This window comes from Oncorhynchus keta, chromosome 23, assembly GCF_023373465.1.
Source record: "Oncorhynchus keta strain PuntledgeMale-10-30-2019 chromosome 23, Oket_V2, whole genome shotgun sequence".
NCBI lineage: Eukaryota > Metazoa > Chordata > Actinopteri > Salmoniformes > Salmonidae > Oncorhynchus > Oncorhynchus keta.
Genome location: NC_068443.1, coordinates 25,575,982 through 25,603,293, shown reverse-complemented (window position 1 = coordinate 25,603,293; position 27,312 = coordinate 25,575,982). Strand labels below are relative to the sequence as shown.

Here is a 27,312-nt window from a genome sequence, read left to right as displayed (position 1 = left end):
ATACTTAAGTATCAAATGTAAAAGTATAAATAATTTGAAATTCCTTCTATTAAGCAAACCAGACAGCACTATTTTCTAGTAAAAAAAGAATCGTAATACAGATAGCCAGGGGCACACTCCAACAATTTACAAAGCATGTGTTTAGTGACACCGCCAGATCAGCGGGCGATGTTCTCTTGATAAGTGCATGAATTGGACCCTTGTCCTGTCCTGCAATGCATTTAACATGTAACAAATACTTTACAACACAGTACTTGTGTTCCAGTATTATACTATTGTCTATATGCTGTAGTATTACTATATTTATTTACTATTCACTTTAGTGTTTCTGCAGACTTGAGTGTTTTTGCAGATATGACTAGTATATTGCAGTATTTATTGTAGTGTTTTTGCAGACTAAGGGGTGCTTTTATACATTCCCTGCATGTCCTCCCATAATAAGGGTTCCGAGGGAAACACTGACAAAACCTTTGGTTCCTATCTGGTCACTCAATATACTTCAGTTACAAGATTGTAACGATTGAGGTTTAGGGGAGAGTTCTGGTGATGCCCATCTACTGTGGGACTCCAGTTGAAGAGCAGGCGGAGGCAGTAATTCAGTTCAGTTTGAGGCTTTATAGATTCAGGCACTGAGATGATACATGGAATGATTGACAGTTGAGACTGGTCTTGAGACTTGGTTGGCTTTGTATGGAATATGGTTGATCTAAAAAGGAGAAACGGCAAGGTACAAATAACATGCCATAACCGCAATGAATATACATAATTAATTGTCCATTAATGTCAATAATCATTGACAATATGCAATAAGCATTTATATTTGGAAAACTATGCATAAATATAGCAGCAGTCAACAATGAACTTCAGAAAAAGGTGCAGTGGCATGCTGCATGTTAGGCCGAAGTTATACAGTAGCAGGATCATTTAATCAATGGCTACATGCATAACAAACAATATAAAGCCAACAAAAGTAGCAAGCATAGCCATAAATTAAGCCTAATTAGCATATCAAAAGGCAATGCACAAAAAGTGCAAAACTTATAAGCATGTGTCTATTAACACTACAAGTACCAAAGAGAACAGTCAATTGAAAATAACTGTGACTGAGCCGTTAGCATTTCGCAGCCATTAGTGGCCGAAATCAACTATACAAAACAAACAATGGCGAGAGAGTCCTCTTTTATAAGATGAAAGGCTTGTACTCACATTTCGATGACACGTACTGGTTGTTCTTTGTGAGAGTTGTTTGTCGCGCTCAACTACTCAGCTCTGTCTGGGTGAAGGACCCGGATTGAAAAGAGGCACTTTCGAACATGCCCGTATAAATACCTTGCCATAGAATTTTATAGAGTGCCCTCTGTCCTCCTGTGACTATAGAGATGGTTAAGGGCAAACCTGCCACGATGCACTCCCCCACATCCATGTCACAGAGCAAGGAATTCGGTACAAAGATTAAAAACCAACCGGCAGTTCATTTTGGCTTTACAAGTATAAATAATCAACAATAACCAGACAACCAGTAATACATACCCAGATAGTGGCTAGGTGAACTTCTTTTTTAACTAGGCAATCATACAATCATAAATATGCAAAGTATTTTAATTATCCTCTTTGATGAAATGATATGTGACTTGAAGTCCTAAGTATTTATGATTGTCTGAGTAGAGCAAAGTGTTGTCTGGTCCATTGTATTGCTTAGAACTGTTGACCCAACTCAATAGGTGGTCTGTCAAGAACCGGTGTCTTATGTTCTGGTCTGGTTGAGATGTTCCCCTCATTAAACAGTAACTCGTATAGTCTGGTAGTTGTGCCATTTTAGTCAAACCTAGTTGGCAGGTGTTACAACTAGAGGTCGACCGATTATGACTTTTCAACGCCGATACTGATTATTGGAGGACCAAAAAAAGCAGATACCGATTATAATCGGCCGATTTTTTTAAATGAATAAATAAATCGGCGCCCAAAAATACAGATTTCCGATTGTTATGAAAACTTGAATTCGGCCCTAATTAATCGCTCATTCCGATTTAATACAACAACAACCTCTAGTTACAACAATATACTAGTCATATTATCCACAAAGACACTACAGTATCCTAGTAATGTCCGGAAAAGCACTATAGTAAATACTACTGTATACTACAGTCATGTCCTCAAAACACTACATTGAATACTACACTATACAGTTCTACAGTCATGCCCATTAAACACTATAGTGAACACTAAAGTATACTAGTTATATCATAGTAAGCATTACATGATCGAGGGATACTACAGTGGGTAGTATAGAATTATATAGTATACTACAACATTCTAAGGTAAGTACTACCCATGATCAAGGGATAGTACAGTGTGTAGTTTGGGATTCTACAGTATACTACAGTTTACTACAGAATCCTATAGTAAGTACTATAGTATTCCATAGTAAACTGAAGTATTTTTTCTGTGGGCGAGCGAGCGGTCTGATTAACATGCCACACTTCTCAGTGTATTACTGTAGCGACTCTACCATTGTCACTGACCTTGGCGCAGCAAAAAGACATGGGTCATCAACAAATTAAAGGAGCATTACATGGTGGACCCAATTCATTAGCCTATCCCCATCAACATTGTCTTGAATATTTAGGAGTCTTCCGGTTTTAAATTGCTTCATAAAATGAAGAAATGTTGTGTCTGACTATAAGCCTTAGGCGTAGCTTGATGATAGCTAGTGGGCGTGTGGCTATAGTCACCATTAACCACATTACTACTAATGTTTTGTGTAGATAGATATGGTAATATAGGCCGAGTTCCATGTGATGTAAATAGAATAAACTGCCTATTCTCCACTAAAACAAAACTCAGCAGCTCATGCACTGTTAGACAAGAAATTACCAATAAGGAAAACGAGCTGATGTACAGAATATCCAGTGGCCATTTTGAAACATTAGCTCCCCTGTAGTCATCGCGCTCAATTAATTTGTTTTCATGTAAGCTCAATGTTTGTTAATGTTGTGCTACTATAGCCACAAGGCTGCTGGAATGATTCTCCCTATGTTTAAGGAAAATGTGTACTGCCAGTCCTAGACATGATGAGAGTGGGCCTTGCTGCTGCTGATATTGAAGCTCTTCGTTGTGCTCTTAGCAGAAATGAGGCTATCACAGGAGACTGCACTTAGGCTCTGTTGCCAAATCAATAACATTGGACTGTCTACATCAGAGATGGGGAGATCTGGGCTCAGCCCACAGCTACAGTAGATGAACAGCAGTCTGAGAAATGAGCTGTCAGCATCTAAGCCATGCCTTTATGCGCCAAGGAATTCATCTGGTTCACTTAATGTATGTTCAACCATCTGGGACAATCTCACTACAACAGACGGTCATGATACAAGACTTGTGTGTGTGTGTGTGTGTGTGTGTGTGTGGGGGTAGGTGGGTGGGTGTGCATACAGCACAATATTTGCTCACAGATGATGAGTAAAACTCAGTCAACACTCGGTGTATGACCTAATCTGGTGTATAGAAAACTTTCGTAATGCCAAAGCTACAGTATTGTGATGAAGTTCTTCCACTTTCAAGTTCTGCTCTCAAAACGTTGTTGACAAAATCTGTCTTGGAAAGCAGTGGGGTATTTTCTATAACATGGCAGTGTGTTTCAACATTTTCATCCACAAATAATTATTAGGTTTCTTGGGTCTTAGAAAGTGTTTGTTGTCTGGATATCTTTATTCTGTTGTGAGGGGCTACACATTCCATCTCCACCTGTCAAAATACAAAGAGGAAATTATGTGTTTGTTGTTTTGCATTTCTATCAAACAAAAAGCATTCCTTTGTCAGTCTGGGCAGACACTTTGATGGAGGCAATTTTCTGTTAAATGTTAATTGAGGCAAATGAAGGGAAAGTAACAAACAATCAATATAACTCCTTAGGCACTCAGTGGTCCAGCAACATTCTTACTGTAGGTGATTCAGATGTCCACAATCACATTGGTCCTTGTCTAGTGTCATAAATGACGTTTCCATCCAGTTTTTATGTGAGTAAACTCATATAGAATAAAATAAATATATTTTATAAATTGCCGACACGTTTGTTGGACATGGTGGGATCTTTTTGTGTCAGTCAAATTAAGTATACAAGAAATGGTGGTGGAAACGCCGCTATGTGCAAATATTGATATAATAACCATCATATCGAAGTAAACTTGGAGTCACGCGATGATATTGTGTGTGGTCCTCCCACTATGACTCGTGAAACCATACAGTTTATTAGGCCACAGATGAAATATCTTATGAACTTCACAGGGTGGTGAAAGTGCACAGCGATCTTGATGCTCCTTTCCAATAAATATCGAGGGTCTTATTCTGGAGACATGATGATCGAGGCTTGACTGCCTTTTGACAACTAAAATATTCTCATCATGTAGACTACCCTACCCACACTGTATCTGCTATACCCGCACTGCATTTGCTGGCTAGAGCGCACACGCCTAAACCAGACACATCTGCTGTAAACGCAACAGTTTTTGTGACTTAACTATCGGTAAGAGTGACCACATTTCAGCCGTGTGTAATTTCCATGCAATGGAAACGCATTGAACATTTAGATTTTTATTTGGTATATGAAAAATTAAGCGAAAAAGTACATTTGAATGCACTACATCACGCAAAGCCTTTTATCCAAGTCAATTTGATATTGGATATTCTCGCATTATTTACCAAGCAGTTGCCAAGCAGTCGGTTTGTTGTTTAGGGAAACCTCAGGAATGTAGACAGCGGAGTTATTCAGAGAGTATCTCTATAACACATTTGGTGGGAGGTAGCCACATCGCTAAAATCTCAATCTACATGTCATAGTTTGTTAGTAAAGGAGCAGTGAAACCTTTCCTTAAGTCTATAACGTTGCTTTTGAAGTCTATTAAATGTATCTGGCTTATGGCTACAGATTCAAGAGTGATAATTAACTTTTGGAAATTATGTTGACCTCTGCAGCTCCAATTAAACATGAGTGCATGGTGCATGTTGATTTGGAAGCCTGTAAGTTAATGAGATTGTAGAGTGTGCAGTGAGTTTTGAAATGCAGCCCCGAATTCTTACCGTTGACCTCTGTAGCCAAGCAATATTGAGCCATTGGCAAAAGTTACACTAGGAGTCTGTTAGTCTCTTAGACAATAAGATGGCGCCTGAGAAGAAGGCAGATGTTTTATGTGCCCCCAACAGATAGTGTCTTTTGTTTGTTTTTTATTTTCATTGTTTAAAAAAAAAAAGTATTTTATCTTATTTTATGGAATATCCGAAACATACAATATGCTTGCAGTGAAGCCGCTCAACAACTACACCATACCAGTCATCCAACAGACTCCCATTCAACAACTACACCATACCAGTCATCCAACAGACTCCCATTCAGAGCGACACACAGAAGCATCCAGGGTCAATGCCCTGCTCAAGAAAAATGTGAACCCGACCCCTCCCAGATCCCCCCCAATAGCTGTCCCTCAACCATTTGAGACCCCTCCTACAGTCCCCCCAAGAATAAAAAATACAAATAAAAAATACAAATAATTCCATTCCCCACCCCCAAGAACCCCCAATGTACCAACAACCAAGAGAATGAACTAAAGAGAAGAAAGAAAAATACACAAGAGACAACTAAAATCATAACAACAATGCCAATTGTATAATTTTGTGTGCATTTCAGGCACTATTACATGTATATGTGTTCTTGTATGCGTTTATTAGAATGATAGTGTGTGTATATATGCAAGGGTTCAAACACCTGCACGGCATCAGCCTCAGGCAACCCGGCATTAGCTGTAAAAACACTGCCCATCAGTGTCATTCAAACATATTCTGTTTTATTGTGATTTTTAAAAAAAACGTTTATCTTTGACCATCTCCCGCACAGCAACTCCACTCCCACTTGTCTACAATTCCACATCCCAACCCCCAGCTTCCCTCAGCCCATCCCACCTATCTCTGCTGGCCACCCTCTTCGAGTTTCTACGTAACATATATCTTTCAACTATGCTGTGATGTTTAACGTACAATTTCAATCTATCTAATAATTTGATTAGATTGAAATTGTACGTTAAACATCACAGCATCCACAGATCACAGAATCCACAGATTGCGAGTTGATGATAAATACTTTTACTAAGAGTATTAGTATATTAGTAATTGACTGACCCGGTCTCTCCAGATCTCATAAAAGGAATATTTCTAGGGTCAATAATAGATCAATGCTATGCATTTTCAGCCATTCCTGTACCTGAGATCTTCATTCAGTGGGAGAGGATAAGACTGAAAAGAGAACATCTGCCTAAAATAGTTAGCTTCCTCTTTTAAAATATAATTTGGAGAATCATCGATGATTTCGTCTACAGTAACAAGTTTCTGCAAATTCTTTTGTAATTGTTCCTGTACTGGAGATTCAGGAAGAATTTTGTGCATTTTTCTCCATATTCCATCGAGTTTGCTTTATTTTTGTAATAGATTACATTAGATCGTTCTTGAAAAAGTTCCTCAAGTTCTTTTTGTTTTTCCTCTAACTTATTTTGCATCTCTGTAGTATCGTTTTTATTGCTATCTACCTGTAACATTAGTTCATTGATTTCCCTTGTTAGTCTCTTTAGCCAGAAACGGCCTTTTTATTATTGATGAATATTGAATACAATGACCCCTGAAGGTACATTTTAAAGGTATCCCAAACAATAAGGGGATTTCCTGAACCTATATTATACTGGAAAAATTCAGTTATAAATTATTTTGTCTTAGTTAAAAATAAGTTGTCCTCCAGTAAACTTTGATAAAATGTCCAATATCGCCGTCCACTTGGAAACTCTATAAGAGTTATGTGAATGCCAATTAGATGATGAGCCGATCGCATTCTGTCTCCTATTAAAACTTTTTTAACCTTTGATGCAAGAAAGAGGCAAAAAGGTAGTCAAGACGACGAGCTTGATTAAGTCTCCTCCATGTATATCTCACTTGGTTGGGATTTTTTAGTCTCCAAATATCCACTATTTCTAATGTGCCCATAATATTTGTGAGTTCCTTAAGGGCACTGTGATGGTAGTTTGTCGAGTGATTACTGTCCATTGAGGTACTTAACACTGTGTTATAGTCTCCTACCATAATGATATGATAATTAATTTGTTGCCTGTAAATTCAATAAACTTGTATAAATGTTTTCGAAGACTTATGGATCATCCTGATTTGGACCATATAGATTAATGAGCCAAATCTTTTTTTTTTGTCCACTTTCATATTCAAAAAGATCCACCTTCCTTACGAATCATTCCTGACTATTTGCACATTGAGATCGAAATTCTTGTTAATTAATATCATCATACCTTTTGAGTTCCTTTGTCCATGACAGAAAATTATTTCATCACCCCATTCCTTTTTCCACACAACTTCATCTACGGATGTAGAGTGAGTTTCATGAAAACAGTATGTTATATTCCTTTTCCTTTAGCCACGTAAAGACGGATCTTCTTTTTTAATAATCAGCTAAACCGTTACAATTATAACTGGCTATACTTATTTCACCCCTTACCATAACTAGATACTATTCTCAGTCTAAATTGACCATAATTAGTGCTTGTAAAGTTACTGCCATCAGAGGTATTATGACGGTCAAAATTAGAGCTTTCAAATGTCTGATATTTAGAATTTAAGAAATAGGTTTGAGCAATATTTGTTTTATTCCCTTGCCTGTTTGCCTCTGAGCCAATACCACAGATGTTAGAACATTGAGACAAGATATGTGTGTAGTAAATCTGAGTAGGTTGATGAGTATGATATTGGATGTGATTTAGTGAGTGTGTACGAGGTCTGCAATAAGAGTAAGACTGTGTGCTGTCTAAATAAATAATAATTCTGCCAATTTGCATGGGTGAGTGTCTATGTGTGTAACATGTAGTGCGTATAGCCTTAATATTCATGATGATAATTGTAATCCATATCATATCACAGTCATAGTTGCATCATAATTACCTTTAACATCATTGAAAAACACATCCCAGCATTTTCATAGCAATTGACGTTTCACATGATCATAATATATGCCATTTAGCAGACGCTTTTATCCAAAGCGACTTACAGTCATGTGTGCATACATTCTACGTATGGGTGGTCCCGGGAATCGAACCCACTACCCTGGCGTTACAAGCGCCATGCTCTACCAACTGAGCTACAGAAGGACCACGGAACGAATCATGAACGAGACCTTGCGTTACTCTAGAGACGGCTTTACTACAGTACAAATGTATTCCGTACAATATGTTATTATTCCCCAGTGTCCCTATTCTGATATCTTCCCCTTACTTGTTTAAATATATATAAACTTGTAGACAAATACATAAAAAAAGATAGACAAACAAAACACATATTAAATTATAAAACACATATTAAATTATAAAAAACATATTAAATTATAAAAAACATATTAAATTATAAAACAGTTCTCTACAATAGAGAGAGAGTGAGAGAAGATTGCGAGATCAGGTGTGTGTGTGTATAAGTCCATATGTGTAAGCGAGCATGTAATTGAGTACGTGTGTGTTCATATCCACTTCATGATGTTCAGGTATTTTTATAGTTCTCATACTTTCTTTTTTTGTAACCTGAAGTCCCTGTAGAATTTAGTACAGCCATGGTGTTATGGAGCTGTCTCGGAATAGCTGTCCCATCTGTAAAGAGTTTGTCCACAATGATAAAGGCACACTTAACCTTCTCCCTTTGTTGCCTTTGTACCGGACACAGTCTCTTATGATGTTTGTTTATCTCCCTTGGAAATTGGTAATTGAGACCGAATTTGGTCCCGGTCTTTAAGCTCCCTTCCCCTCCTTTTGATCAGCTCCTTTTGTTGGTAGTGTTGAAATTTTGCGATGATCGTTTGGAGACCCATGGTCTTGTCGCTCCGGGCTACAAGTGTGTGTACTCAGTAGAAAGCCACCTTCTTTACAGTCTCTATACGAAGTTTCAAGGCAGATTGCATGAATTCTCTGATCACGCCCTCTGGACTATTGGATGTGTCCTCAGGAATCACCGGAAAAAATATATTTTCACGCATGCTACGACTTTGCTCCAACCGGTTCCGGTTGGAGCGAGCGGTCGCATTCGCACTTCGCTCTGCAGGTTGTATAACTTTTTCATTACATTTCATTATAGTACAACGGTTGATTTGTCTAATCTTAGCAATTCTTCTTAGCTAGCTACATAGCCGTCCTTGTATCAGAGATAATTGCATAATTATCGTATCTCGTCGCCCTAACGTAGCCTTCACTGCTATTCGCCCAGGAGCTAGCTAACGCACACAGATTAGCATCACTGTAGTGCTATTCACTCAACGGAACGACTTGATTAGTGTAGTGTCAACAACGCAGCTACTGCCAGCTAGCCTACTTTAGCAGTACTGTATCATTTTAATCATTTTAGTCAATAAGATTCTTGCTACGTAAGCTTAACTTTCTGAACATTCGAGACGTGTAGTCCGCTTGTCATTCCAATTTCCTTGCATTAGCGTAGCCTTTTCTGTAGCCTGTCAACTATGTGTCTGTCTATCCCTGTTCTCTCCTCTCTGCACAGACCATACAAACGCTCCACACCGCGTGGCCGCGACCACCCTAACCTGGTGGTCCCAGCGCGTACGACCCACGTGGAGTTCCAGGTCTCTGGTAGCCTCTGGAACTGCCAATCTGCGGCCAACAAGGCAGAGTTCATCTCAGCCTATGCCTCCCTCCAGTCCCTTGACTTCTTGGCACTGACGGAAACATGGATCACCACAGATAACACTGCTACTCCTACTGCTCTCTCCTCGTCCGCCCACGTGTTCTCGCACACCCCGAGAGCTTCTGGTCAGCGGGGTGGTGGCACCGGGATCCTCATCTCTCCCAAGTGGTCTTTCTCTCTTTCTCCCTTACCCATCTGTCTATTGCCTCCTTTGAATTCCATGCTGTCACAGTTACCAGCCCTTTCAAGCTTAACATCCTTATCATTTATCGCCCTCCAGGTTCCCTAGGAGAGTTCATCAATGAGCTTGATGCCTTGATAAGCTCCTTTCCTGAGGACGGCTCACCTCTCACAGTTCTGGGCGACTTTAACCTCCCCACGTCTACCTTTGACTCATTCCTCTCTGCCTCCTTCTTTCCACTCCTCTCCTCTTTTGACCTCACCCTCTCACCCTCCCCCTACTCACAAGGCAGGCAATACGCTTGACCTCATCTTTACTAGATGCTGTTCTTCCACTAACCTCATTGCAACTCCCTCCAAGTCTCCGACCACTACCTTGTATCCTTTTCCCTCTCGCTCTCATCCAACACTTCCCACACTGCCCCTACTCGGATGGTATCGCGCCGTCCCAACCTTCGCTCTCTCTCCCCCGCTACTCTCTCCTCTTCCATCCTATCTTCTCTTCCCTCTGCTCAAACTTTCTCCAACCTATCTCCTGATTCTGCCTCCTCAACCCTCCTCTCCTCCCTTACTGCATCCTTTGACTCCCTATGTCCCCTATCCTCCAGGCCGGCTCGGTCCTCCCCTCCCGCTCCGTGGCTCGACGACTCATTGCGAGCTCACAGAACAGGGCTCCGGGCAGCCGAGCGGAAATGGAGGAAAACTCGCCTCCCTGCGGACCTGGCATCCTTTCACTCCCTCCTCTCTACATTTTCCTCCTCTGTCTCTGCTGCTAAAGCCACTTTCTACCATTCTAAATTCCAAGCATCTGCCTCTAACCCTAGGAAGCTCTTTGCCACCTTCTCCTCCCTCCTGAATCCTCCCCCTCCCTCCTCCCTCTCTGCAGATGACTTCGTCAACCATTTTGAAAAGAAGGTCGATGACATCCGATCCTCGTTTGCTAAGTCAAACGACACCGCTGGTTCTGCTCACACTGCCCTACCCTATGCTCTGACCTCTTTCTCCCTCTCTCTCCAGATGAAATCTCGCGTCTTGTGACGGCCGGCCGCCCAACAACCTGCCCGCTTGACCCTATCCCCTCCTCTCTTCTCCAGACCATTTCCGGAGACCTTCTCCCTTACCTCACCTCGCTCATCAACTCATCCCTGACCGCTGGCTACGTCCCTCCCGTCTTCAAGAGAGCGAGAGTTGCACCCCTTCTGAAAAAACCTACACTCGATCCTTCCGATGTCAACAACTACAGACCAGTATCCCTTCTCTCTTTTCTCTCCAAAACTCTTGAGCGTGCCGTCCTTGGCCAGCTCTACCGCTATCTCTCTCAGAATGACCTTCTTGATCCAAATCAGTCAGGTTTCAAGACTAGTCATTCAACTGAGACTGCTCTTCTCTGTATCACGGAGGCGCTCCGCACTGCTAAAGCTAACTCTCTCTCCTCTGCTCTCATCCTTCTAGACCTATCGGCTGCCTTCGATACTGTGAACCATCAGATCCTCCTCTCCACCCTCTCCGAGTTGGGCATCTCCGGCGCGGCCCACGCTTGGATTGCGTCCTACCTGACAGGTCGCTCCTACCAGGTGGCGTGGCGAGAATCTGTCTCCTCACCACGCGCTCTCACCACTGGTGTCCCCAGGGCTCTGTTCTAGGCCCTCTCTTATTCTCGCTATACACCAAGTCACTTGGCTCTGTCATAACCTCACATGGTCTCTCCTATCATTGCTATGCAGACGACACACAATTAATCTTCTCCTTTCCCCTTCTGATGACCAGGTGGCGAATCGCATCTCTGCATGTCTGGCAGACATATCAGTGTGGATGACGGATCACCACCTCAAGCTGAACCTCAGCAAGACGGAGCTCCTCTTCCTCCCGGGGAAGGACTGCCCGTTCCATGATCTCGCCATCACGGTTGACAACTCCATTGTGTCCTCCTCCCAGAGCGCTAAGAACCTTGGCGTGATCCTGGACAACACCCTGACGTTCTCAACTAACATCAAGGCGGTGTCCCGTTCCTGTAGGTTCATGCTCTACAACATCCGCAGAGTACGACCCTGCCTCACACAGGAAGCGGCGCAGGTCCTAATCCAGGCACTTGTCATCTCCCGTCTTGATTACTGCAACTCGCTGTTGGCTGGGCTCCTGCCTGTGCCATTAAACCCCTACAACTCATCCAGAACGCCGCAGCCCGTCTGGTGTTCAACCTTCCCAAGTTCTCTCACGTCACCCCGCTCCTCCGCTCTCTCCACTGGCTTCCAGTTGAAGCTCGCATCCGCTACAAGACCATGGTGCTCGCCTACGGAGCTGTGAGGGGAACGGCACCTCAGTACCTCCAGGCTCTGATCAGGCCCTACACCCAAACAAGGGCACTGCGTTCATCCACCTCTGGCCTGCTCGCCTCCCTACCACTGAGGAAGTACAGTTCCCGCTCAGCCCAGTCAAAACTGTTCGCTGCTCTGGCCCCCAATGGTGGAACAAACTCCCTCACGACGCCAGGACAGCGGAGTCAATCACCACCTTCCGGAGACACCTGAAACCCCACCTCTTCAAGGAATACCTAGGATAGGGTAAGTAATCCTTCTCCCCCAACAAGATTTAGATGCAAGTGGCTGTTCCACTGGTTGTCATAAGGTGTATGCACCAATTTGTAAGTCGCTCTGGATAAGAGCGTCTGCTAAATGACTTAAATGTAATGTAAAATGTCTACTAGCAACTTTTTTGGAACCATTTTGGAATCGTTGATTTTTACCTTGGCTGTGAGTGCCTTGTTCTCTACTTGGAGAATGAGAATTTCACTCTGGCTAAACTCAACTCCCCCTCAACCCTGCTACCTCCTCACACAACTTTTCCAGTGTTGCATGGATTCCAGCCAGAGCACTAGCCTCTACATCAATGGTAAGTAAATTGTCCGTGTCTGTAGATTAAACTAGATTCAACTTTTTGGGGGGGGTTAAAGTTATTTTGTGAGGTAGTCGGATCTTTCCATGATGGGAGTATGTTGTTCCCCCATAGCGTAAAGCTGTTGGTACTCGTCGATATCCCTCGGGATCTCCTTAGTATCCAGGTTGGCTCTTTACTGCAAACAGTTCTTTTACGAAAAGATAACAAGTCTTTCTCATGACGACGACAGGTGTCTGTAGTACAGCCAGCTAGCCCTCCCGGAATCCACACAAAGAATGGAACACAAACTTGCAGTCCCAGACGTAAAGGATAACCGCGCTGTGGAATCCTTAGCAGCAAAAATCATTTGAATGAAACATATTTAATATAAACAACAAACCAAGTGTAGACAGTACAATGTTCTGTTGTGCTCTGATGACGTATGCTGTGTGATGACGTCACCTTGTGTTTCTTGGCACACTTTATTTGCGTTGTTTAACTTATTTGTTTACTTATTTTGTACATAATGTTGCCGCTACTGTCTCTTATGACCGAAAATGACTTCTGGACATCAGGACTGAGATTACTCACCACGGACGGGCAGAATCCTTTTTTCCCTTTACCTTGTTGATGCACCCATCCCATTAGCGGGATCATTTACGTCAACATCAGCTGGATTGCAGCGCGCCAAATTCTAATTAAATTACAAAAAATATTAAATTTTCATGAAATCGCAAGTGCAATATAGCAAAACACAGTTTAGCTTGTTGTTAATCCACCTGGTGTGTCAGATTTCAATAAAGCTTTTCGGCGAAAGCTATCCAAGCATTTATGTAAGAACATCTCTCTCAGTAGAAAAAAAAATTACAAACAGCAAGCCGCAAAGTAGATTGGTCACGAAAAGCAATAAATTAAATCGCTTACCTTTTGATCTTCAAATGTTGTTTGGCGCGTTATGTTCAGAAATCCACAGGCGCGAGTGGTCACGACATCGCAGACACAAATTCCAAATAGTATCCGTAATGTTCAAAGAAACATATCAAACTTTTTTTTAATAATCAATCCTCAGGTTGTTTTTTTCAATATATAATCGATTATACACTGCTCAAAAAATAAAGGGTGTGTGTGTGTGTGTGTGTGTGTGTGTGGCCTCCACGTGCCTGTATGACCTCCCTATAACGCCTGGGCATGCTCCTGATGAGGTGGCGGATGGTCTCCTAAGGGATCTCCTCCCAGACTTGGACTAAAGCATCCGCCAACTCCTGGACAGTCTGTGGTGCAAAGTAGCGTTGGTGGATGGAGCGAGACATGATGTTCCAGATGTGCTCAATTGGATTCAGGTCTGGGGAACGGGCGGGCCAGTCCATAGCATCAATGCCTTCCTCTTGCAGGAACTGCTGACACACTCCAGCCACATGAGGTCTAGCATTGTCTTGCATTAGGAGGAACCCAGGGCCAACCGTACCAGCATATGGTCTCACAAGGGGTCTGAGGATCTCATCTCGGTACCTAATGGCAGTCAGGCTACCTCTGGCGAGCACATGGAGGGCTGACCCACCGCCAAACCGGACCCACCGCCAAACCGGTCATGCTGGAGGATGTTGCAGGCAGCAGAACGTTGTCCACGGCGTCTCCAGACTCTGTCACGTGCTCAGTGTGAACCTGCTTTCATCTGTGAAGAGCACAAGGCGCCAGTGGCAAATTTGCCAATCTTTGTGTTCTCTGGCAAATGCCAAACATCCTGCACGATGTTGGGCTGTAAGCACAACCCTCCACCTGTGGACGTCGGGCCCTCATACCACCCTCATGGAGTCTGTTTCTGACCGTTTGAGCAGACACATGCACATTTGTGGCCTGCTGGAGATCATTTTGCAGTGCTCCTCCTGCTCCTCCTTGCACAAAGGCGGAGGTAGCGGTCCTGCTGCTGGGTTGTTGCCCTCCTACGGCCTCCTCCACGTCTCCTGATGTACTGGCCCGTCTCCCGGTAGCGCCTCCATGCTCTGGACACTACGCTGACAGACACAGCAAACCTTCTTGCCACAGCTTGCATTGATGTGCCATCCTGGATGAGCTGCACTACCTGAGCCACTTGTGTGGGTTGTAGACTCAGTCTCATGCTACCACTAGAGTGAAAGCACCGCCAGCATTCAAAAGTGAACAAAACATCAGCCAGGAAGCATAGGAACTGAGAAGTGATCTGTGGTTATCACCTGCAGAACCACTCCTTTATTGGGGGTGTCTTGCAAATTGCCTATAATTTCCACCTGTTGTCTATTCCATTTGCACAACAGCATGTGAAATGTATTGTCAATCAGTGTTGCTTCCTAAGTGCACAGTTTGATTGACTTGGAGTTACATTGTGTTTAAGTGTTTATTTTTTTTGAGCAGTGTATATCAACCCGGACTTTAGCTTCGTCAATAGGAGAGAGAGACACAATAGCTGGGACACCCAGCTATACACTGACGCGATGTGATCTTTCTCGCTCGTTTTTTCAAAATAAAAGCCTGAAACAATGTCTAAAGACTGTTCACAACATGGGGAAGCCATAGGAAAAGGAATCTGGTTGATATCCCTTTAAATGGAGGCAAGGCATTCAATGGAGCTTTCAAAATAGAGGCCACTTCCTGGTTGAATTTTCCTCATGTTTTCGCCTGCAATATCAGTTCTGTTATACTCACAGACAATATTTTGACAGATTTGGAAACTTTAGTGTTTTCTATCCTAATCTGACCATTATATGCATATTCTAGATTCTGGGCCTGAGAAATAGGCAGGTAAATTTGGGTACGTTTTTCATCCAAAAATCTAAATACTGCCCCCTACACTCAACGGGTTAACGAGTCTGACGAGGCTGACACGAACGATATACTGCTTTCTTGGGAACAGGCCCAGATCCCTGTGATTTGCGTGAAGAGGAGGCGGAGAAAAAGTGGCCGGAGGGCGGGCTGCCTTCTGAGAATTCCTAGGCGATTGAATAAACTCCCACTTCCTTCCATTCTGCTAGCAAACGTGCAATCTTTTGACAATAAAATAGATCACCTACGCGGAAGATTAAACTACCAACATTCAAAACTGTAATATCTTATGCTTCACGGAGACGTGGCTGAATGACGATACTATCAACATACAGCTGGCTGGTTATATGGTGCACCGGCAGGATAGAACAGCGGCGTCTGGTAAGACAGCCCGCCGCCCATTGTATGTTTGTAAATAACAGCTGGTGTACGATATCTAAAGAAGTCTCGAGCTATTGCTCGCCTGAGGTAGAGTATCTCATGATAAACTATAGAACACACTACCTACCTAGAGAGTTTATCTGTATTTTTCATAGCTGTTTACATACCACAACAGTCAGAGGCTAGCTGTTTACATACCACAACAGTCAGAGGCTGGCACTAAGACAGTATTGAATGAGCTGTATTCTGCCATAAGCAAACAAGAGAACGCTCACCCAGAGGCGGCACTCCTAGTAGCCGGGGACTTTAATGCAGGGAAACTTAAATCCCTTTTACCAAATTTCTATCAGCATGTTAAATGTGCAACCAGAGGGAAAAAAACTGGACCACATTTACCCCACACACACAGAGACGCATACAAAGCTCTCCCTCGACCTCAATTTGGCAAATCTGACCATAATTATATCCTCCTGATTCCTGCCTACAAGCACAAAATTAAAGTAGGAATGCACCAGTGACTAGGTCAATAAAAAAATTGGTCAGATGAAGCAGATGCTAAGCTACAGCACTGGTTTGCTAGCACACACTGGAATATGTTCTGTGATTCCTCCAATGGCATTGAGGAATACACCACATCAGTCATTTGCTTCATCAATAAGTGCATCGATGACGTCATCCCCACAGTGACCGTATGTACTAGAGGTCGACCGATTAATCGGAATGGACGATTAATTAGGGCCGATTTCCCGTTTTCATAACAATCGGAAATCTGTATTTTTGGGCTCCGATTTAAAAAATATATGTATATTATTTTATTTTTTTACACCTTTTTATTTAATCTTTATTTAACTAGGCAATTCAGTTAAGAACACATTCTTGTTTTCAATGACTGCTTAGGAACGGTGGGTAACTGCCTCGTTCAGGGGCAGAAAGACAGATTTTCACCTTGTCAGCTCGGGGGATCCAATCTTGCAACCTTACAGTTAACTAGTCCAACGCAATAACGACCTGCCTCTCTCTCGTTGCACTCCACAAGGAGACTGCCTGTTACGCAAATGCAGTAAGCCAAGGTAAGTTGCTAGCTAGCATTAAACTTATCTTATAAAAAAACAATCAATCATAATCACTAGTTAACTACACATGGTTGATGATATTACTAGATATTATCTAGCGTGTCCTGTGTTGCATATAAATCTGACTGAGCATACAAGTATCTAAGTATCTGACTGAGCGGTGGTAGGCAGAAGCAGGCGCGTAAACATTCATTCAAACAGCACTTTTGTGAGTTTTGCCAGCAGCTCTTCGTTGTGCGTCAAGCATTGCGCTGTTTATGACTTCAAACCTATCAACTCCCGAGATGAGGCTGGTGTGACCGAAGTGAAATGGCTGGCTAGTTAGCGCGCGCTAATAGCGTTTCAAACTTCACTCGCTCTGAGCCTTGGGGTGGTTGTTTCCCTTGCTCTGCTTGGGTAACGCTGCTTCGATGTGGTGACTGTTGTCGTTGTGTTGCTGGTTCGAGCCCAGGGAGGAGCGAGGAGAGGGACGGAGGCTATACTGTTACACTGGCAATCCTAAAGTGCCTATAAGAACATCCAATAGTCAAAGGTTAATGAAATACAAATGGTATAGAGGGAAATAGTCCTATAATAACTACAACCTAAAACTTCTTACCTGGGAATATTGAAGACTCATGTTAAAAGGAACCACCAGCTTTCATATGTTCTCATGTTCTGAGCAAGGAACATTAGCTTTCTTACATAGCACATATTGCACTTTTACATTCTTCTCCAACACTTCTCCATCTACTTGAGGCTAAATTGATTTTATTGATGTATTATATTAAGTTAGAATAAGTGTTCATTCAGTATTGTTGTAATTGTCATTATTACAAATACATTTTTTTTATTAAAAAAAAAAATCGGCCAATTAGTTGGTATCGGCATTTTTGGTCCTCCAATAATCAGTATCGGTATCGGCGTTGAACTCATAATCGGTCGACCTCTATGTACATACCCCAACCAGAAGCCATGGATTACAGGCAACATCCACACTGAGCTAAAGGCTAGAGCTGCTACTTTCAAGGAGCGGGACTCTAACCTGGAAGCTTATAAGAAATCCCGCTTTGCCTTCTGACAAACCATCAAACAGGCAAAGCATCAATACAGGACTAAGATCGAATCGTACTACACCGGCTCTGATGCTCGTCAGAGGGCTTGCAAACCATTACAGACTACAAAGGGAAGCAAAGCTGAGAGCTGCCCAGTGACACGAGCCTACCAGACGAGCTAAACTACTTCTATGCTTTCTTCGAGGCAAACACTGAAACGTATGGAACACCAGCTTTTCTGGAAGACTGTGTGATCACGCTATCTGCAGCCGATGTGAGTAAGACCTTTAAACAGGTCAACATTCACAAGGCTGCAGGGCCAGACTGATTACCAGGATGTGTACTGCGAGCATGCGCTGACCAACTGACAAGTGTCTTCATGGCTTCTGGTTTGCACTGTCGGAACTAGAAGCACAAGCATTTCGCTACACTCGCATTAACATCTGCTAACCATGTGTATGTGACAAATAAAATTAGATTTGATTGACATGTTCAACCTGTCCCTGACTGAGTCTGTAATACCTACATGTTTCAAGCACACCACCATAGTCCCTGTGCCCAAGAACACTAAAGCGACCCTCCTAAACGACTACCGACCCGTAGCACTCACGTCTGTAGCAATGAAGTGCTTTGAAAGGCTGGTCATGGTTCACATCAACACCATTATCCCAGAAACCCTAGACTCACTCCAATTTGCATAGCGCCCCAACAGATCCACAGATGATGCAATCTCTATTGCACTCCACACTGCCCTTTCCCACCTGGACAAAAGGAACACCTATGTGAGAATGCTATTCATTGACTACAGCTCAGCGAACAACACCATAGTGCCCTCAAAGCTCATCAATAAGCTAAGGACCCTGAGACTAAACATCCCCCTCTGCAACTGGATCCTGGACTTCCTGACATGCCTGATCACCGACAACGACGATACAGCCTATATCGGAGACCTGGCCGTGTGATGCCAGGACAACAACCTCTCCCTCAACGTGATCAAGACAAAGGAGATGATTGTCGACTGCAGGAAAAGGAGGACCGAGCACATGCCCATTCTCATCGATGGGGCTGCAGAGGAGCAGGTTGAGAGCTTTAAGTTGGTGTCAACATCTCCAACAAACGTACATGGTCCAAGCACACCAAGTCAGTCGTGAAGAGGGCTTAACAAAACCTATTCCCCATCAGGAGACTGAAAAGATTTGGCATGGGTCCTCAGATCCTCAAAAGGTTCTCCAGCTGCACCATCGATAGCATCCTGACTGGTTGCATCACTGCCTGGTATGGCAACTGCTCGGCCTCCGACCGCAAGGCATTACAGAGGGTAATGCGTAAGGCCCAGTACATCACCGGGGCCAAGCTTCCTGCCATTGAGGCTTCTCTCTGTTGTTATCATCTATGCATAGTCACTTTAATAACTCTACCTACATGTACATATTACCTCAACTAACCGGTGCCCCCCACACATTGACTCTGTACCGGTACCCCCCTGTATATTGTCTCTACTGTTATTTTACTGCTGCTCTTTAATTACTTGTTACTGTTATTTCTTATCCATATTGTTTTCAAACTGCATTGTTGGTTAGGGGCTCGTAAGTAAGCATTTCACTTTAATGTCTACAGCTGTTGTATTCGGCGCATGTGACTAATAACATTTGATTTGATCTATTAAAAGTTATTCATCAAGATTGAGTGTGTCTACCAGGAACATGACAGGCTGAACGTTTGATTTATTTTTCAAAGCTATTCATGTCTTGTTATTGACGTGTTCAATAATAACCAAACCAGACAGAAATTGGCCTTGCCAGTATTCATATTGTACTTATATTGAATGGCCTTTGCTTCCATTCATTACCACCACGGGCCTGCTATAGACAAGGATGTGAATGGTAAAATACATCACGTGCTATTCTCTACAAAAACCTGTCTATGGTAAGGAGCAGTAATGTAAAATACAATTGTAAGGAAGAAAAGAACTTAATCAAAAACATTGTTAAAACACGCTGAAGTGTCATTTTATGGGACGATGACTCATTCCTCCATTGTCTGTATCTTGTGTTTTGTGTTGCCCTCCAGGGAAATGTGATGAAGTGTTGGCCACACCACTCTCTCACACAGCTTTTACCAGCTCCTCAGTGTACTCTGGTGGATATGGGGCTGGATACGCAAAGCTCAACAGGAGAGGAGGTATTAACTCAAATAATTCCGAATGAAAGCGTAACCTCTCAATATTTTTATCTTCTGATTATTTTAAGCTGCAGTCTCATTCACTTCACTCACATATGTTTTGCCACATAGAAGCAGAGGATACTGATGGTTGCTGGTTTGATTGTTTCTCTCATCTCAGGTGCTGGAGGCTGGTCTCCGGGGGACACTGACCGTTACCAGTGGCTGCAGGTGGACCTGGGCACCAGGAAGCAAGTCACCTTCATTGCCACACAGGGCCGGTACAGCAGCTCTGATTGGACAACCCAGTACAGACTCCTCTACAGTGATACAGGAAAGAACTGGAGACCATATCGGCAAGATGGCAACATATGGGTGAGTGTGTTAGTTGTCATTCGTGTATCAGAAATGCCTATTAATCAACAATCATTTCTAAATGTTTGTACTTTGTTAATATAATTATAGCCTAAAGTGAGCAATAGTAATGGTGTATTTTTGTAGGCACTAACGCCATGGTTTGTTGAACAAATCCTATGGGAAAATGTTGTTCTAGGGTTATTGGATAAATGGCGAAAATAAGGTCTGTGGGGAACACAGGCTTAGGAGGTTTTATACATTTTGTTCTATGAGATCATCTTCATCAGCTGACATCACTTTTTGTAAATCTTTAAGCATTTACTGTATGTAATAAAAAAAGCACATAAAAGGCTTCATAATGAATGAAGGTTTAGTTTAGTTTAGTTTATTTTATTTTTACAGGGACAGTGCACATTAATCAACGTTTCAGTAAAAGTGCCGGTTTTAGCCAGCCGGCTAATTTTCAACCGCAGTCCCTGGGCAGGTTATTAAAAACAATTACAATATAGACAATAGCACCATAGACATAGCAACATAGGACAAGCAAGACATAGCATACAGACAGAGCAACATAGAACAAAAAGCAGCAAGACAAAATTCATAAAAGCAACAAAGTGTTTCCACACCTCACAAGCTACAGACAACATGGAAAGCGGCAACACACAGCTAGGGACCATGTTCACAAATCTGATTGACCTTTAGCCAGGTCTTCAAGCATTTTGTGAAAGTGTGATATGTGGTGCAGTTATGTGTGTCTGATGGCAGTGTATTCCAGACATGGGAAGCTCTCACAGAGAATGCAGATTTACTAAAGGTGCTTTTCCTTAGGGGAACTATACAGTCACCTCTCATGGCAGACCTTGTGGATCTGCTGCCATATGTCTGGGTTTTCTGTTTAACAAAAATATTGAGTGGAGGGGGATAATGAGTGGAGGGGGAATAATGTTGTACAGCAAGGTCATGTTGACTGACTGATATTACCTCAGAACAAAACATATAATATCTCCTAAGCCTGTGTTCATCTCAGACCTTATTTTCGGGCATTTATCCCAAAACCCTATTCTTTCCCCATGAATTTTCCCCATAGCAATTGCTGAACGAACCAGAAGTAATTCATTTCCGTTTTTTAGGATTACAAACCTTTTGGTTGTGCACCTGTCATACCCCTGAAAGGGGGAAATATAGAAATAAATCACACAGATGTAGCTTCAGCTTCAAGTCACTTGTAATGAGTGTTTTTCATATAAAATCATTAACCATTTACATAGGTACAATATATAATTTTTTACAAATGCACAAAATATTCTCTTTAAATTACTGTTACAATTGTTCAATAAACCAATATTGTCTCATTTATACATTGCAATGGCTTGATTAATCCTTTATTATCGCTCTTTAAATTGACAATGAAATGCATCACGTATTCCACTATTTATTATCCACATTGATTATCCACATTGATTATCCTTGTATATACTGTTCCTATATTTATTAGATACTGTATGGATTCATTCCTATCAGCATGCAAATTTCCTCCTAATAACAAAAACATGTATAACCTTGAATGAATTCATATTTAGTGCTTTAGATTACAACAACATTCACATTTTCTGAAAATGTTCCATTGTTCCCATTCACCAACCACACACACAGGAGCTGTGCTTATCTCTCTTGGGCACGCTCTGATCACGAAGTCACCTCGTAAGTGAGCATCCTTCTAGCAAGCTAGCTAGCAAAACGGCTCATTTTGACGTGGTCTAAACATACAAATAACACATTTGAATGCTTTAAACATCTTTGCTGTGACTAATTAACATTCTGACATTAACAAATATATTAAATCGCATTCATACCTGAAAGGGGGAAATATAGAAATAAATCACACAGAGATGTAGCTTCGGCTTCAAGTCGCTTGTAACGAGTGCGCCGGGAAGCCCCTATAGGAATTCCTTGGTATTGCCTATCAAACTCACATCAGACAAATGAACAGCATATTATTTACTGGTCCACATTATGATTCTGTATTATTATTTCATTATTAAGGCACTTTTAATAATATCACACACCATCTGAAATGCTCCCCATGAACAGTAATTAGCTTCAAAATGTGGAACCTAAAGGTTATGTTTCTGTTTGCTTTCCAAGGCATTTTCAGGCAACTCCAACAGCGAGAGTGTGGTCCGCCATGATCTGCAGCATGCAATCATAACACGCTACGTCCGCATCATCCCACTGGAGTGGAGCGAGGAGGGGAGGATCGGCTTGAGAGTGGAAGTCTATGGCTGTTCTTACTGTGAGTGTACGGTACTGTACATCCATGCACATCTCACTCTACTGTACAAGAGAGAGTATATGCGAACATCCTTTTAACAGAAGAACATAAAGGAATCTCTTAATTCAAAACATGAAGAAAATATGAGAATAATCAGGTGTTGGCCAATATGGGCTTGTCAGGTGGGTGTATTAATATGTAATACTGAAGGTTTTAATTATCTTGGTATCATATCATATTTGTCAGGTGGGTGTATTAATATGCTCAGTAATGTAGATTAATTGAGTTTACATAATTACATTACTGATCTATGTACCAACAGCGACATTCACACAGCTACAGGTTTTTGATAGAGTAGGAGATGGAGAACGGCTGTTTACCTTGGCTGGTTTCTGTTGTTACCTTATACTCCAGAAAAACACGCTTTACTGATCAATTTCTTTCCTCAAAGCTTTCACCTGCCACACCACCCTTCATCGTGTCCATCCTATGCTGTATTACACACTGTAGAAACTGATAGAAAGGAAAAACTGACCAGGAGAAACTTGTTTGCCCTAGTAATTGAACAGTCTAGTTCCCCCTGGCCACTAGTCCTGACTGCGAATACTCCATCCATGCCCTTAAGATTGAACAGCAAATAGATGTATCCGACTGTCAGACCGGGTAAAGAGATGAAAGCACCTTTTGAAAGGAGAAAGTTGCCACAGGGTGATATCACAATGCCATGCTGTTGTCTAAAGACACATAGGCTGGCACATCTCAACAGACAGGAAAGTATTTGAAGTAGGCTTATATACCGTATACCGGGGTATTTCAATAACGCCAATACCGTTGAAGCGGTTTCTTCTAAGTATATTTTTAATACATGTTAATATTTGTAGCAATTTTAAGTAAAGAAGATTGCGTTGTTCATTTCACCTGTCACATAACTTTTCATAATGAAGCTTACCGGTAGTCCCCACTCAGGTGGTGTTTGTTTACAAGTACAGAACGATGAGAGACCGGAGTCATTCACTCTTGTGCAGCACGCACCAGGTAGTTACAGTATGGAGATCACAACAAACTGTTTGCCAGCTAGATATCTTATGACTATTAAGTTAATTGTCTAAAATGTGCTTTATGCTCTACAGTTGTGCATTTGGTTTGCTAATTTAGTAGCTATTAAGCTAAGTGGTTAGCCCTTGATTATGACTCTCAGTTCCATTCCATTACACATAAGTCATTGGACGAAGGCGTCATCTCTTCGGGGGAGTTTTGTTTAAGAGTCCTGACGCTCATTCTGAAGATTAACACGCATCGCTTGCGGTACTGTTCAGGTAGAATAAGGACATTATCTTAAATATCAGCAAGAAATAATAAAAAATACAAAACTAAATTGATACACACCTTGATAGGATTAGAGTTAGTGTTCTCACACGGCCATAAGTCATTGTTACAGCGCATGTTTACGAAAATCAGACAGAAGACAAAGAGGTGACCACCTGTACTAATGCTAACTGGCGTGCTCTGAACAACTGTGTGTAAGCATAACTCGGGAAGTGTAGCTGAAGTGTAGTTTGGTCGGATGGAGGCACCCATGGCTGTATGGATATGTGCAGAACTGCTACAGTAAGTATCTTTTTTTATTTGAAGGATTCTTTCTCACTGATGAACGATAAGGCCATGTGTTTCAAAAGCCAGCGATGATTGTTGAAATTTCTAAACTTTTTAAAACCGCATTGGGATTGTAGTACACATGAGCCAGTCGGAGACTAAATTTCATAAAGCTAATGGCTGAACATTTTTAGGGAGAAGTCAGAATGCCGCCCAGAGCTTTCGAGAGCTAACTAAGGGGTTAGCTTCTTCCAAAATCAAGCTTCACTTGGTAACAGCAGAGAATCCCCTCCTAAATTAAAAGCCTTGCTATCTAATATTTGTTTTGTGCTGGCAGCAAACTGTAGTATTTTTTAGTTACTTGTATAACTTTATGAGCTGGAATGTCGTAATACATTAGGTCAGAGACTGTATAATGCACTCATTAGCATTTAGATGGCATTCTCTATGGGAGTTTATCATGTACTTGTTAGCAATGCTAATCTTCGGATTACAGAGTCAGTGGTGTTTGAAAATAGCGCCCCTTGCTTGTGTTCAGTGCCGGTATTACCGGATATCCCGATATGGCACAAGGTCAGTATGAAGGTATGACAATCTGGATACTGCCCAAGCTTACTTTGCAGCCATGGTTATATGTATTAGAGACAGTCATTTCTCCCGCTTTCTCCAGTTGTTCTTTTCCTCCAATTATAAAAAGAGAAATCCGTATAAGCTGCCTCACCTTTTTGATATTGCTTGTGATTGCAGTAGGTGATCTCTAAAGGACTATAGGTTCTTCTCATTAACACTCACATTACCTTTAATGTCAAAAGCCTTGACACAGGACAGTAGAGGGGATATTAAGCTCTGTAACCTTTATCACTGTTCGGTGACCTCAGGGGCAGATGTGATCAACTTCGAAGGCCAGGGTGTGATATCCTACCGCTTCAAGATGAAGAAGATGAAGATCTTGAAGGATGTCATCTCCCTGAAGTTTAAAACCACGGCCAGTAACGGTGTGCTCCTGCATGGGGAGGGACAGCAGGGAGACTATATCAGCCTGGAGCTGAAGAGATCCAAACTACTGCTCATGATCAACCTGGGTAATGGACCATTATCCGATCCTGTCTATGGGATATCTGGGTGCGTCCCAAATGGCACCCTATTCCTTATTTAGTGCTCTACTTTTGACCAGGTCCATAGTGCTCTGGTCAAAAATAGTGCAAGATATAGGGAACAGAGTGCCATATGGATGCACACCTACTGTAGTGTACTGTAGTCACTGTTAATATAGCTTCTTATGGCAATTACTTACGGCAGTTGATGAAACTTGATACAATTCCTGCATATTTGCTGATATGACTGGCCCTTATGCATTAATCATCTTCAGTTTTTATTTGATGGATTTCAGTAATAGTTGTTGTCAGAAAGATAATTATTCATCACAGTATTCTACACAAATTAGCATTTGTAAAATGTTATCTCACTATGTCAGACTGTTGTTTATAGGAAAAATGTCGCCTTAAGCATTTTCTTGAATTCAATCTGTTTATGTCTTGTAAACTTCAGGCAGCAATCAGTATGGTTCCATCCTCGGGCACACCTCCGTGACAAGTGGAAGTTTATTGGATGATGACCACTGGCACTCCGTAATTATCGAGCGGTACCGACGGAATGTCAACTTTACCCTGGATCGCCACACGCAGCACTTCCGCACCAACGGGGAATTTGATCATCTTGACCTGGACTATGAGGTAGGCCACAGTTTTATTGTGTATTGTCTTAGTGGTTACTCTTTTTGCTTCCCTCCCTATCAGGGTTGGGGTCAATTCCATAAAAATGTTCAATACACTGAAATTTAACATTTTCTTCAATGCTTTTCAATTAGGAAAATATGAAATTTAAATTTGATTTACTTTCTAAATTAACAGGAATTTTAATGACTCCAATCCTATATAGTTTGTATATTGTCTTGGTTAATTGTATTGTATATGCGGTGAGTTTCTACAACCCTCCCAATAAAGTTGTATTGTTTATTGTTCTGGTTCATTTCCTCACATACCTCCCTATCTCTACGAGGAGAGGGGCTATGAGAGATTATTTAATTAGATCCTTTGGCTCCTGTGAGTCAGGTTACTCAGAGGTCTGTGTGAAGATGTGTTAGTTCACAGATGCCAAATCGGAGCAAGCTCTCTCTGTACTGCGGCTCCCCTGTGTGTACAAAGCTCAGCTTTTAGGTTTGTCTGTGTAATTATCGGTGTGCGATACCGAAGGAAATTACTTTGGCTCCGCAGGGAAAGAGAAGTAAAAAACCACAACACCATACATACATTCATTATAAAGTGGAGATTAATGCAATCAGGCACAAGTGAAAACCAATATACTCTCTGAAGGGATGTATGCTGCTGTATTGATTTGATTCAAAGCGACAAATTGCTCTGAGGTGTGGCTCCTGCTGCAGAGCCTCTTCAAATAATACTTGACCCCTTTTCCTCTTCTCCTTCTGTGTCCTCTAGATCAGTTTTGGAGGCATGCCCTTCTCTGCCAAGCCCAGCTCGGGAGGCAGGGAGAACTTTGTTGGCTGCATGGAGGGCATCACCTACAACGGAGATAACATTACCAACCTGGTCAAGAGGAAGAAAATTGATACTTCAAGTTTTGTAAGAACCTTTCTCTGACATGTACAAAACATCTGAGTAGCATCTTTTCTAGGTGGTTTTGGATTCACTGGTTTGCCTTGAAAACATAAACGGTAAGAACAGCCATGTATTTGTGATTACTTACTTGAAACGTCCAGTGTTGCAACACCTCACTTCAATATAATGATCCTTTTTCACTGAGGCACTACAATAAAACAGTATAGTGTATCTCAGTACACTCACTGTAGCATAAATCAGAA

The 27,312-nt window shown here is 42.0% G+C and overlaps 1 protein-coding gene across 1 annotated transcript in view; it reads left to right on the top strand.

Moving 5' to 3' along the window:
• Positions 1-27,312, top strand: part of LOC118402060 (contactin-associated protein-like 2) — a 100,121-nt gene that overhangs the window by 8,074 nt on the left and 64,735 nt on the right. Inside the window, exons 2-7 of the mRNA XM_035799922.2 lie at positions 20,123-20,233; positions 20,394-20,587; positions 22,715-22,862; positions 25,313-25,516; positions 25,983-26,167; positions 26,930-27,073. Coding sequence (XP_035655815.1) covers positions 20,123-20,233; positions 20,394-20,587; positions 22,715-22,862; positions 25,313-25,516; positions 25,983-26,167; positions 26,930-27,073 — 986 coding nt within the window. The remainder of the gene's footprint in view (positions 1-20,122; positions 20,234-20,393; positions 20,588-22,714; positions 22,863-25,312; positions 25,517-25,982; positions 26,168-26,929; positions 27,074-27,312) is intronic.